The sequence below is a fragment of the Vitis riparia genome, chromosome 13, assembly GCF_004353265.1.
Source record: "Vitis riparia cultivar Riparia Gloire de Montpellier isolate 1030 chromosome 13, EGFV_Vit.rip_1.0, whole genome shotgun sequence".
Classification (NCBI taxonomy): Eukaryota; Viridiplantae; Streptophyta; class Magnoliopsida; order Vitales; family Vitaceae; genus Vitis; species Vitis riparia.
Window position 1 is genome coordinate 5951425 of NC_048443.1, and position 13048 is coordinate 5964472.

Sequence of the window (13048 nt, forward strand, 5' to 3'; positions counted from 1 at the left end):
TTTTGAGGCCTAAGAAATATATTATTGATTGTCCGTACTTATCATCATGTGTGTGCCCCATATCGTTGACAATCTCAAATTTATTTATAAATAATATAGGAAATGTGTTCACGAGTAAAATTATCCTCTAAGATGAGTGATCCTTCGAAATCATTATCACATCGAGCTCACCTTATATGATAATTGACGAAAGAAATTATCTATTATTTAAATATTATCTTTTAATCATATGGATACTTTCTCAAGATCTTTGATCACCATCGATCATCTCTTTTCCTTTCTTATCGGCGTGGTCAATGCTCCCATTTATCTAAATCCCACATCTTTTTGACGAATCACATCCAAACAAAATCTGGACACGTTTCAATCCCATCACCACTATTACTACTTAAGATCAATTATTTGGATGGCGTATGGTAATTAGGATGGAAGTGCATGCATGTGATGACAACGTGTCAGCTGAATCTTGAGTGTTGAGTGTTGTTGACACACCGTTTAAATATCCGTTTCTTCCTACCCTGTTCATCTGGAGTGAAAGGGATGTGTGCGATGAGTTTATTAGTTTCTCCATGGATTTCTGGAGCCTTCACCCTCTCTCCTTCTTCCGCTTCCTCTTCCTCCTCCAATTTCTCCAAATTCCATTTCTCTCTTTCCTCTTGTGGTCGTGTGGTGTGTCGGGCTCAGTACGCGTCCAAGGACCTCAAATTCGTTTTGCATCATGCGCTTGACGCCTTGGGAACCGACATCGCCCATGCCAAAGTATGATTTCTTCTTCATTGTTTTCGAAATGTTTTTTTTCTTGATGATTCGTGTGGTTTTGCTCATTTTTTGTTTTTTGTCTGTTATGAGATTGCCATCTTTTCGTGAATTTGGCGCGGAATTGTTTAATTCCGGCGAATTTGATGTTTTTTTTTTGGCGCATTTATGTGGTTCTGATGTGAAGCTTTTGAATTTTGTGCATTTGACTCACTACAGAATTCAATTTGCTGTTTTTTTTTTCTTCTATATATCATGCATTCTTTTTATTTTATGATATAACGTTGATTGATTTTTTATGAACTTGTGATTTTGATCTGTTTTCTTCTGTATCAGTTCTATACAAAATTGATGTGACTTTGTTGCATTTTCTGGTGATGATGCAAATTTCTCCAATTTTGGAGATTCTGGTGTGAATTTGATAAACTTTTCTTTCAGTTTTTTCTCTTGCTTTGAAGAAAGGTGGTTATCTTTTGCGGTTTGATTCATTTTCTGTGATTTGTAGGTGGCAAGGGATGGCTTCTGTTCGGAAATTAAAAGGTTATCAGATATCGAGAGGGAAACTAGCATTAGCATAAACAGAGGGGTTGATTTGGGAAAAGCAGCTCTTTACATAGCAGCAGAAGATGATTCCCTTATTTCGCACTCTTCTGTTCCTCTCCCTGTCGACGCTTTCATCGAGAGACTGGATGACCTTTCCATGGATTACTGCTCTCACTATAGCTCTGCATTCAGAGCATCACCTGAGATTTTTTTTGAGACTCTGGAGAGATATTTGTATATTAACAAGGTATATCTTATATTCCCAGGCGTATGTTGAGTTTTCTAGAATCCAGTCAAATTACTGATTTGCTCTAATAGAAAGGGATTTTTATGCAAAAGATACTCCTGTGCAGTTAAAAAATGCATTCAATCAATCATAATGAGAACATCTAGATTTGGGAGTTTTTTGGGACACAGTCAGGAATTTTTTTAGAGAAGAGTACAAGAACTAAAGTGAGATTGAAAAATGGATACATACTAAGAGAAGAAGCATAGGTTGCTGTTCTGTAATTATTTTGATTCCATAATTCAATAGTTATTCATGTAATGATATTCATGAATCATGGAATTATACTGGATTATTCTGGTAATCGTTCTATTGACTGAAAAGTCTGGCTAAGCTTCTGTAAAATTTGTGAATAACTTGACAAAATAATTAAGTGTAAAAAAGGAGTGCATTACATCTAAAGGCATAGGGATGATCCAGACTCTAAATGTATATTTGTTTCTATATTACAGGAAAAAAGTTGTTTTACTATACTGCTTTGTTTAATTTGTCCTTTTTCCCCTAATAGGCATACGGAAAAAATGTATTAAGAGGTACCTAGCAAAAGAAGGGGCACAATCTAAGTACACACAATGAATACTGACAGCACTACACTACTAAACACCACAGCTAAGCTAACCAACTCTCATGTGTCCACTAAATCCAAAAAAGGCCACATGTGACACCCAAATTCGCATCTAACCACAAAAATAAAGTCTTTTAGAATCAACGGCCTCCAAACAGCCTTACATTTGGTTCCAACAAAGCAGCCTTGTCTGCTGAGGACTTCTCTAACAGAAGGGCGAAACACCAAGACACTCCAAAAAAAAGAGAAGACCAAAGACCACAGAGCAAAGCTCTGTTTGCAGTGAATGAGGATGTGGGCTATTCCATATCATATTTGCACAGACAGCACTTATTAACCAAGCTCCATCCTCTCAAATACCTGATCTGTAGGGTGTCGCCATGCATACTTAAGCCTACAATTCTGGAGTATGCTAAGTTGGATTTTCATAATAATTATTTGGCTGGATTTTTTTATTGGATTTCCCATGTCTTTGCATTTCAACTAGTTTTGATTTGTGAAGCCATCAAAATTTATCGATTCTTATCTTCTTTAACCTTTTGCACAGAACTTTGTTGCTTCTAATATCCTGCTTGTCTATGTAATATGTTTATATCATTTATAATTCCTCTTAATGCTAATTTAGGAATCATTAATGTTATGGCTCAGGTTTAAAAGTCAGCAATCTGTGTTTTTCAATTGATTAATTTAGTTCACCCAGTTACAAAATTAATTTAGGCCACTCTCTACTGCCTTTAAATGTTGAAACTATGCTGATAAATCTGGTCTTTGAAACAATACCCTTCTCATGATTTTAGTTGTTTTGCTTGAGGCTCCTTTGAATTGCTTCCTCTTGTACCTTTGACAGGCTTGCATTTTACTGGGGCTAACAAATCCTATTTCGTTTGGTTGAACATATATACTTTAATCAGAAACAACAAATGCTAAATTGATTCTTGACAGAAATCTAGGATAAGGATGAGATGTCTTAAAGTGAAAACAATAAGCCAAAACAGCCAAACAGCTCCACTGCAGGCCACAAAAGACAGATAAATCTCAAAGGAGCATCAAACTGGTCTTCCTTTGGTCATCTGTTCCTATTAAATATCCTATTTGGGGTTTGATATTCAAGAAATCTAACTTAAATATCAGGTTTCCTGCATATGGAATTGAAAAGGTGGCTAGTTCTTACCCCTCATTGTACTGTGACTTTCTTGCTTAGGTCTCTTCTTTTTGGCTTGGCAAGAAATGTATGCAGAAGTATCAGAACCAGAGCAAAGGACTAAATAACTTGAAAGATATCCAACTTTTTTTCTTAGTCTCTCAAGTAGCTCATTTTCTTCTGCATATGTGCTTTAGAAGATGTCTAATTTTTGTTTCTTGTTGCTATTGGATTTCTTGTTCTTCCTGATAATTTGATATTGTCAGGGTTTCCGGAGAACCAATGCAAATCTGTCTGAATCACGGGCTCTATATCTTCATTCGGTATGGAACTCTGCCCTTTACCTTGTTCTTAAGTTCATAGTTGAGAAAAACATCTATTTTCTGTGTAGTCTTCTACTAATCCTGTATCTATGTTCCAACAGGTTTTAACACATCGTTCAGGCTCTGCTGCTATGCTTTCTCTTATTTATTCAGAGATCCTGAAAATGCTTCGGCTATGGGGTCTCTTGGACTTTGATGTTGAGATTTTTTTCCCTCACGATTCCCATAGCCTTCCTAGAGGCTATCATAAACAGAAAAGCAAGGAGTCTGATCAACCACATATAATGACATCACAATCCTTATTGGTGGAGGTAACTCTTCTGTTGTCTTGCTCCCAAGTATTTTTACCTTAAGCTGATTCTATGTCAGTTAAGTGGTGCATACTAGATTCACAGATTTATATGCTTTAAAGAATTGAAAGCAGATCTAAAACTAATCTGCATCATACTCTTATTATTTGAGGGCAATACATTTAAATAGACTTAGGTTAGGGTTATCAACCAAGTCCTGAAATTTCTCTTAGGATTATGGCAGAATTGTTACAGATAACAATCTGCCCTTTTTTTATTTTAAAAAAACATAAAAATCCTAATCCTACATAATCTGAAATAACAAAAAAACTGAAGTGAATTCAAATAGCTTGACTAATTCAAATTCTCTAAAAAATCTAATCTAATCCACTAACACTCCCCCTCAAGCTTGGCTGTAGATGTCAATGAGTCCAATCTTGCTTGTTAGAAAGTCAAATGGGAAGCCCTTTTGTAAATATGTCAGCAACCTGTTGGTCTGTAGGAATGTACTTTATGTTGATTACCTCCTTCTCAAGTTTTTTGGTGATGAAATGTCTATCAACCTCCACATGTTTAGTCCTATCATGATGAATCGGGTTGTGTGCTATGCTAATTGTGGCCTTGTTGTTGCAATAGAGCTGCATAGAGAATTCACAGCTGATCTTTAATTCTTCTAGTACTCACTTTATCTAAATAGCTTCAAAAATACCATGAGCCATAGCTCTATATTATGCTTCAGCACTGCTTCTTGCAACTACAAACTGTTTTTTACTGCGCCAAGTCACTAAATTTCCCCAAAGTTGTGTGCTATACCCAAATGTTGACTTCCCATCTATGACGGATCCAGCCCAATCTGCTTTTGTAAATACTTCCACCTTTTTGTCTTTATTTTTACCAAAAAACAGTCATTTCCTTGGGTTTTTCTTGAGATACCTTAATATTCGATAGACCACATCAAAGTGTCTTCGGCATGGTGAGTGCATATATTGACTAACTACATGTACTGCAAAGGTTATGTCAGGTCGAGTATGTGAGAGATAAATTAATTTTCCCACAAGCCTTTGATATCTTCCTTTAGAAATTGGATCTCCATCAAACAATTTTCCTTTGCCTCCTTGTTCAATTAGGGTCTCAATTGGTTTGCAACTGAGCATACCTCTTTCATCTAACAAGTCCATTGTGTACTTCCTCTGTGATATGGAGATACCTTTCTTACTTCTTGCAACTTCCATTCCCATAAAGTATTTCATATGTAACGATTCACTCCCAACCATGTAGATATTGTCCGCTTTGGACCCAAAAGAGCCCTTACAGCTTTAAAATGCATCTACAGGGTTAAGAGAAGTTCATACTTATATAGCACCAGGAACTTTCCCCCCTATCCGATGTGGGATGTTACAAATACTCTCCCATGCAGACACAACGTCCTCGTTGTGTCCCATGAGATTGCGGGGCCAAACAGACAAACACCCCTACAGGGCCAAACAAACCCCCACACTGAGGTTGAAGATCGATTCTGATACCATTTGTAACGACCCGCTCCCAACCGTGTAGATATTGTCCACTTTGGACCCAAAGGGGCCCTCAAGGCTTTAAAACGCATTTACAGGGTTAAGAGAAGTCCATATTTATATAGCGTTAGGAACTTTCCCCCCTATCCGATATGGGATGTCACATCATAGTTCCAAGATCTTTAATCTCGAACTCCATTGCCATTAATCTTTTGATCTCCTCCATTTCATTGAAGTCATCTCCTGTGAGTATTATATCATCAACATATGCTATCAGGGCCGTAACTCTTTTATTGGATGAGTGTTTGACAAACAAAGTATGATCAATTTGCCCTTGTGAATATCCGTGACTCTTGATCACCTTTGAGAATCTTTCAAACCATGCAGATGGAGATTGCTTGAGACCATATAGAGATTTCTTCAATTTGCACACTATTTTGCCCTTTTTATCTTTTTCAAAGTTGGGTGGTAGTCTCGTATACACTTCTTCCTCCAATTCTCCATTGAAGAATGCATTCTTCACATCAAGTTGATACAATGGCCAATCCAAATTTGTTGCTAGTGATAATAGGACACGAATTGTGTTGAGCTTTGCAACGGGAGCAAATGTCTCAGTATAGTGAATACCATATGTTTGTGTGAAACCTTTTGCAATCAATCGTGCTTTGTATCTCTCGATTGAGCCATCTGGTCTCACCTTAATAGTGAACACCCATTTGCATCTAACCACACTCCTGCCTCGTGGTAATTCCACCAAACTCCATGTATCATTCTTCTCAAGGGCTCACATCTCCTCAAGAACAACATTTTTCCATTCGGGAACAAATAAAGCATCTTCTATTGTCCTGGGAACATCAATTCTAGAAAGATTTGTGGTAAAGGCATGAAATGAAGGAGGTAGATTATCATATGACACAAATTTAGAAATAGGATGTTGTGTACATGACCTAACACCTTTCCTAAGTGCAATAGGTTCATCTAGTCTATTAGAAATAGTTTCCTGAGGATGAAGGACCAGTTCCTAACATAGGTTCAGATTTCGGACAGTGCACAGTGCTCATGAGTGGCTTATTCCCTTGAGAACTCTTTTTCCGGAAGTAAACCTGTAGCTTTTGCTGATTTGGTATGGTCGGATTTGCCCTTGTTGCTAGGACTAGTACTGTAGGTGAATGCTATGACAAGGTTTCAGCTGGGACTGGTACTGCAGGTGAATGCTGTGACAAGGTTTCAGTTAGTGGTGAGGTTTCAGATGAGGTGAGCTCTGGTATGACGGATGGAGTAGCCACAGTCTCAGGTAATGGTACTGCAGGTTGCAATGGGATCTCAGATATGGGTAAAACAATGGTATCCCAGTCCCACATAGGAGCTTCTCTGTCTCGATTCTCCCCCTGAAGCGAAGTATGTGAATAATACGGGATTTCTTCAAAAAATTTGACATCTCGGGTGACAAACATTTTCTTTGTTTGGGGATAGTAACACCGGTACCCTTTTTAGGTTGGAGAATAACCAAGAAAGATTGTTTTGATGGCTCGAGGATCAAGTTTGGTTCGGTGTTGAGAGTGAATGTGGACAAATGTAGTGCAACCGAATGTCTTGAGTGGAAAGGTATTTGTAAGCATATTGAGATGTGGGAACTTGTGTGAAAGCATGGATAGTGGGGATTTAAAGGTCAAGGTGCGGTTGGGTAGGCGGTTAATGAGAAATACAGCGGTTAAAATGACATCCCCCCACAAATATTGGGGAACATTCATTGTAAACATAAGAGCACAAGCCACGTTGGGGTTAGTGAGTATAGAAAACCCCACTTTTGGGATGTTCCAGATTAAATTTTGAGAGCTGTTCATTGGGAACCTGGGCCTTTTTTTAAAAAAAAAAAAAAAAATCAATAAGCTGGGGAATCTGGGCTGGTTAGGGATGTGTGGGGTGAACTGAGATGGTAGTGGTGGTCTGATCAGCATTTTCTCTAAGCTAAATGATTCAGGTTTGGCAATAGAGGCCAAGATCCTTGTATAGATGGAAAGCTTGGGTGAGCTGAAAAATATGGAGGTTAGAAACACTTCTTAATGGAGGGGGATTGGGGTAGTGGTAGTGTTTTCTCATGGCTTTCTCAAGGATAGAAGGGATCATGGAAATGGAAGCATGGATTTGGAAAATAAACCTTTCAAAAATCTTAGATTGTTGTGTTCTTTGGATGTGGAGGTTCACCATGAGATGGTGGATAGGTTGGCTAAGAGGCAAACTTCTTGCTAGAGATGTTTGTTGGATACTTTCTATCCTTCTGTTTTTTTCTCTGGTCTTTGATGTTTTGCTAGCATTAAGGGTGATTTAGACTCACAATTGTGGCAATTGTAATCTGTCTTTGTTATTCTGTTCTTCTGTTTTGGTGGAAGGAGAAATCATTCTTCCTCTGCCTTTTATTTCTTCTAAATTTCAATTGCATTGTCTTTTCTTATCAAAATAGGGAAAAAGAATTATTCTGAACATTGCTAATTGTTCAATTGACAACCACGGTGTTTTGAACAAGTTAAAAAGAAACTTTGTGTTTGTCGTATTTAATGAAGTATATTGCATCTTTTTTATTGTCATCCTACCTCTTTGGGACTTCCCAGGTTCATCGTCTGTATCATTTCGGGTTTGTATCCTGCTTCCATTCTGTGCAACACTGCTAAAGATGTTCAAGGACATCAATGAAGCTCTGCATTTATTCTTTCTGCTTGATTTAGATTTAGAATGGAATGTTACATCTAGCAGAAACTAAGGAATGATGTTTATTGCCTTGAAATATTTTAGTTACATTATGAAGGTTACACAACATTTATTGAGTTCTATCAGAGAGATGGAGATCCTATTTTGCATCATGAACAATGCAACCCCAGTTTCCCCCTGTCATAGGAAGTATAGAACTGACCCAATATCATATGTGACAAATAATTACTACTTCATCCGTTTCTTTTATTTTAGAGTAACAAAGTTACATAATGCAATACCAGATTCAGGAATGCACATCTTGGCTTGGCTTTGTTCATTTTAATAATGGGAGGTTTCCAGCATACATTCTCATTATTGGTGAATATCTTTAGTGCATTATTTTTCTTTATTGCTTTATGTGTTAGCATATTGCAATTCCTATTTGATTTTAGCATCCAATGTTGGAACATTACGTGTGCAGATGTTGAGAAGCTTGAAGGATGCGTTCTGGCCATTTCAACATGATAATACCAGGAGCTTATTCTTGAGGGCAGCCCATGCTGCGAATTGCATTGATAGATCAAATATGGTTACAGAAAGGTCTTTTTGACTTATATTGCATTGTGATCTATGCATTTTCTTCCATATAAGAAGTTTAAGTTTGATTGAGACCTTTTTTAAACTACAAATCCTGCTCAATGTACTATTCGTCCATTGCAGTGGCTTTGAGCTGGCATCTGCAAAGGCTGCTCAGCATAGACTGGAACGTGGTGTTTGGACCAGTGTACGGTTTGGGGATATGAGACGTGCATTATCAGGTATGATGTATTGTAAGGATTGTCTCTCTTACAATCTAGAAAACAATGTTAAATTTAGTTAGATATTTGTTTTCCTTTGGTTATTGTTTTTATTTATTTATATCTGCTGATAATGGAGGAACTTGAGAAGGAAGAGCAAACTGAAAGTTCCCAATAGCTACATTTAATATTTATATTAGGAACAGTATTTGGCTAATTGGTGCGTATTAGTATATGGTGCTTGTTGGTTTACTTTCATGCAAAACTGTTGTTTGTAAAGGTGTGAGGCTTTTGCATCAAGGTGAGGTTCAAAGAAGACCCCTCACGCTGCATACTGGATGCTCTCAACTTTTTATTTATTTATTTTATTTTTTATCAGAATGGTAAAGTTAAAGGGAAGGATGAAAGGTCCTTCCCACAAGATACAAAACCTAATCAAAGTAAGACTAGACTCCTCCACTATACAAGGATTAAAGCTCTCAACTTTGGAGGCTTGCATCTCAGCAAAGTCATATAATAATAATCATATCTCTTCTTTTAATATATTTGAAATTCAGAACTAGCAAAATTAGGAAATGGTTCAGTCTTGGAAGTAGAAAAAAGGATGGTGCTTAAGGCCAATGAGATTTATTGGAGACAGAGGCTAGTGTTCCTCACTGGTTAATTTCACTAACATTCTCTCACTGGAAAGCTATACTGTTTTTGAACTACTGGTCAAATGACCAGCAATAGGCTCCAAGGAAGAGAAAAAGGACAAACTGGAAGCTTTGTCATTGTTAATGATTTTTGCAAGATTGGAATTTCTAAGGAGTTGTTAATATCACAATATTAAAATGAATTACAACTGATGACGACATCCTTTGGCTCAATGGATGAGATAGTCATCCTTTTAAATGCCGTCTCTGGGCTGTAATTAAATTTTCTGTTTGCAAATCATCTTGGTACTTTTTTACATTGTGCGTAACAGAATGTTTAGAGAACTATGCATCATGATGTCTAGAATTTGAAGTTTCTGTTCTTTTCTATATGACAAACAAGGGCCCAATTTATTAAGAAAAAAAAATGTGAAAATATATGTAAATTTTTTAGGAGGAAAAGGACATGAAAACTAAATAAATGATCAATAGATCAAAAGGCAAGCAATAACACACCCAAATGGCCTCCCATATTCCTTATAAGCAAAAATAATAATTCCAAACCACTTCTTTTAGCCAAGTCACTACCTTGTTACTGTCTTTAGCTATCCATCCCACCACAGTATTAAGCTTACAATAGATCTCAACCAAAGGAATCTCTTAATTCAGGTCGTGACATAATTCTGCATAACTCTACAGCCTCAAAAATCTTTTGTTTTCTCTCCTTCCAGATTGAATCATTCAACAATGAACTATGGAATAAATCATTCACTCTTTGCTCCAGTTTTGAGGTCAAGTATTTCCATGTTTGTTGTTTGTTCATATACTTTATACATAAAATTTAATTATGACACCTTTGCGAATTTAACTAGTAAGGAGTTCTACATTTGCTCTTTTCCATTACACTAGAGAAACAGTGGGTCTAGGAATATGTATGGTTAAGGAGTCAGGGGAGCATGACTTGTGATTACTGATCGATGTAAAGGATTTGTCATCCTTTACCCATGTTTCATTCTTTTAAGTATAGTTAGTGAAATGAAGATTTTTGTAAGCATATCTCATATCGTTGCAATTGAGATGGTGTTTGAACACCATAGAGTCAAACATTCCATTCTCTTTTTTATAGTGTTTGACTGCATAATCTTTTGGGTGTCCCTGAAAAATAGGTGTCATTCTAGAAGGCATGGTGACCACAGAAGTGAAATCCAAAGATCAAAATGAATCTTTCTTCTTTGATGAAGTTAGAAATGATACTATTGATCAAAAGAATAGAAATGTTATTTCTAAATGGTATGTAAAATAGGATGGGGTGATTTTACCATCCATATTTAAGGTGTAAACATGGTCTACCCATGACACTCCATATATTTACAATATAACTTAAGTATTTGCTGGGTTATAATGTACCTTATTCTGTTTATTATTATATCTCCAAGTAAGACTTTCATCAGCCTACCTTGCTTTTCCTTTCCTGTTTTACATGCAATCGCACCAATACGCTTCCTCGCAGAATGTCTTAACACTCCTTAAATGTAAGAAGAAAACATTTATCTGTTGCTTTTATCCATGCACTCATCTTGAAATGGTTGAAACTTTGCCAGCTTGCGAACGTCTTATTCTCCTGGAAACTGATTTGACGGAATTGAGAGATTATAGCATTCTTCTTTACCACTGTGGATTTTATGAGCAGTCACTGCAATACCTCAAATTGTATCAGGATCTGGAGGTAACATCTTACCCATGTTTGGCATAGCAAAACAGATGACCATCAGCCGCCAAACTAAAATAAAAACAACATTTTATTTTCATCTTCTAATTGACTGATGAAGGATTTCCATTCGATTATTTTAGAGTTCTTCCACAGAGAAGCAGTTATCCAATTCACCGAGCAACCTGGAGGAAGATGCTGTGGCAAAACTGATGGTGCGCCTCAATCTCATTTTGATGGAGGAAGGTTGGAGTTGTCCCACACATAGAAGTTTCCTTGGTAATAATTCTGAACCATGGTAGTGCCTCAAGGACATTGTCGTTTCTTCGTGCAAAGAAGCTGGCATTGAATTTGATTCATGTAAAATACATAGAGTCATAGATTGTTGAACTTGGTTCTGCTGCAAGGAACAGGAGTCCGAGACATGTGACAACAAAATTATTAGAACTAGCAGCACACATGGAGCTAGAGAGTTGGGGCATATGCCATTCTTTCAACTTACACCTTGCCAGATATTTGATATGTGATATTCATGACAGGAGCAGAGTCCATAGGATCATCAACCAGATCAGATGCTGAAACAGCCCGATCAAAGGATGAATGATGTAGAGGGTATGCATTTTATCATCTCTCTGCTGTTTTTTTAGTGCAATTGCTGGACTGTTAACATGATATATCACATGCAACAAAGTAAATCAATGTATGTAAATATTACTTGTGCCTGACAAACTGACCAAATGGATCAGTAAGAGAAGAGTTGTCTCTCTATATCTCTATGTAAAAAACCTTCTAGGTTTAATTATGAAAGAAAATGCAGTGGATGGCAACATTGGAATAAGTCCAAGAGAAATTTATCTTGGATGCTGATTCTAATACATCTTTTCTCAACTTGTTAACACAAAATAGAAGATAAATCTACTTATAACCAAGTCGCAGATGGAAGAGATAGGTTTGAATTGTGGCCATGACTTCCTATGTTCCCTTTTTTGATTCTATGATCATAATCTCCGATTGACTGTTGATGGTACGTCAGTCTCTGTTGCTTCAACTCTAAGCTTTGACGTTAATGTCACTCACAAGCTAAAATGCTTCTGTGAAAGTTGGACTGGAGATTGATTCACAAGACAAAAATCTTGTTCTGACAGATCACAAAGAAAAATAGGCAACTTGCACTAGCTTTCAGTTTGTCCCGTCTAATGTCTATAGCCATTGTAGAGATAACCAAGCTTTCAAGGTTCTCCGATTTCCTTGTTATATTTTCCAGAGATTGATGGGGGAAAACCCAGAATATATTTATCACGAAAGTATTTGTTTTCCTTTCAAATAATTGATTGCTGCATCCTAGGCTATGAACCTACTGGTCTCAAATCCCTAGTGATTGTAACTTGTCCCACTTGTGTCGAAGTCTGACCAAATCAATTCAATGGGTCGGCTTGGGCATCACAGACAAGGAACAATCAACCTTTATCTTATTTATTATACATTATTCTTATTTTTTAAAATTATTTATATCTTTATTTAATGATTTAGACTTTTATATATATTTTTTTAATAACAAAGATAAAAATTCAATAAGTATTTAATTAATTAATACCTTACTTTTTTTCTAGATATTTTATTTCTATACGTTGGGTGAAAATTCTTAGGAGGTGTTTGGATGTCATTGAAAGTCAAACCATTAATCCATGATTTAGAGAAGAGACAATAGAAATTTTTTTTGCATCACATGGGTAACTCCGAGCCATCACTAAAGTTATTCTGAATTTAGAACTAGTTGAATTTTTATTCTTCATAGAATCTTAAGA

General features: G+C 36.6%; 1 protein-coding gene across 3 annotated transcripts; it reads left to right on the plus strand.

Annotated features, from left to right (window-relative positions):
* The first annotated feature begins 522 nt into the window (after positions 1-522).
* Positions 523-12172, plus strand: LOC117929301. 3 transcript variants are annotated; one of them, XM_034849579.1, is made up of 10 exons: positions 673-759; positions 1093-1166; positions 1262-1546; positions 3558-3614; positions 3716-3925; positions 8585-8703; positions 8824-8921; positions 11137-11261; positions 11387-11522; positions 11783-12172. In XM_034849579.1, the coding sequence occupies exons 2-10, from the start codon at positions 1134-1136 to the stop codon at positions 11845-11847; spliced, it is 1128 nt and encodes a 375-aa protein (XP_034705470.1). In that variant the 5' UTR covers positions 673-759; positions 1093-1133; the 3' UTR covers positions 11848-12172. The 3 variants fall into 3 exon arrangements, with proteins under 3 accessions (XP_034705469.1, XP_034705468.1, XP_034705470.1); XM_034849578.1 differs by lacking the exon at positions 1093-1166 and having other exon boundaries at positions 523-759; positions 11657-12172; XM_034849577.1 differs by lacking the exon at positions 1093-1166 and having other exon boundaries at positions 523-759.
* Positions 12173-13048: the final 876 nt, after the last annotated feature.

What these genes read in the sequence shown, in the direction of transcription:
- LOC117929301 (XM_034849577.1), top strand. Translation starts at nt 541, where the DNA reads ATGTGTGCGATGAGTTTATTAGTTTCTCCATGGATTTCTGGAGCCTTC. An exon ending in GGGCTCTATATCTTCATTCG is followed by an intron (nt 3,615 to 3,715) that starts GTATGGAACTCT and finishes ATGTTCCAACAG; the next exon opens with GTTTTAACACATCGTTCAGG. An exon ending in AATTGTATCAGGATCTGGAG is followed by an intron (nt 11,262 to 11,386) that starts GTAACATCTTAC and finishes CGATTATTTTAG; the next exon opens with AGTTCTTCCACAGAGAAGCA.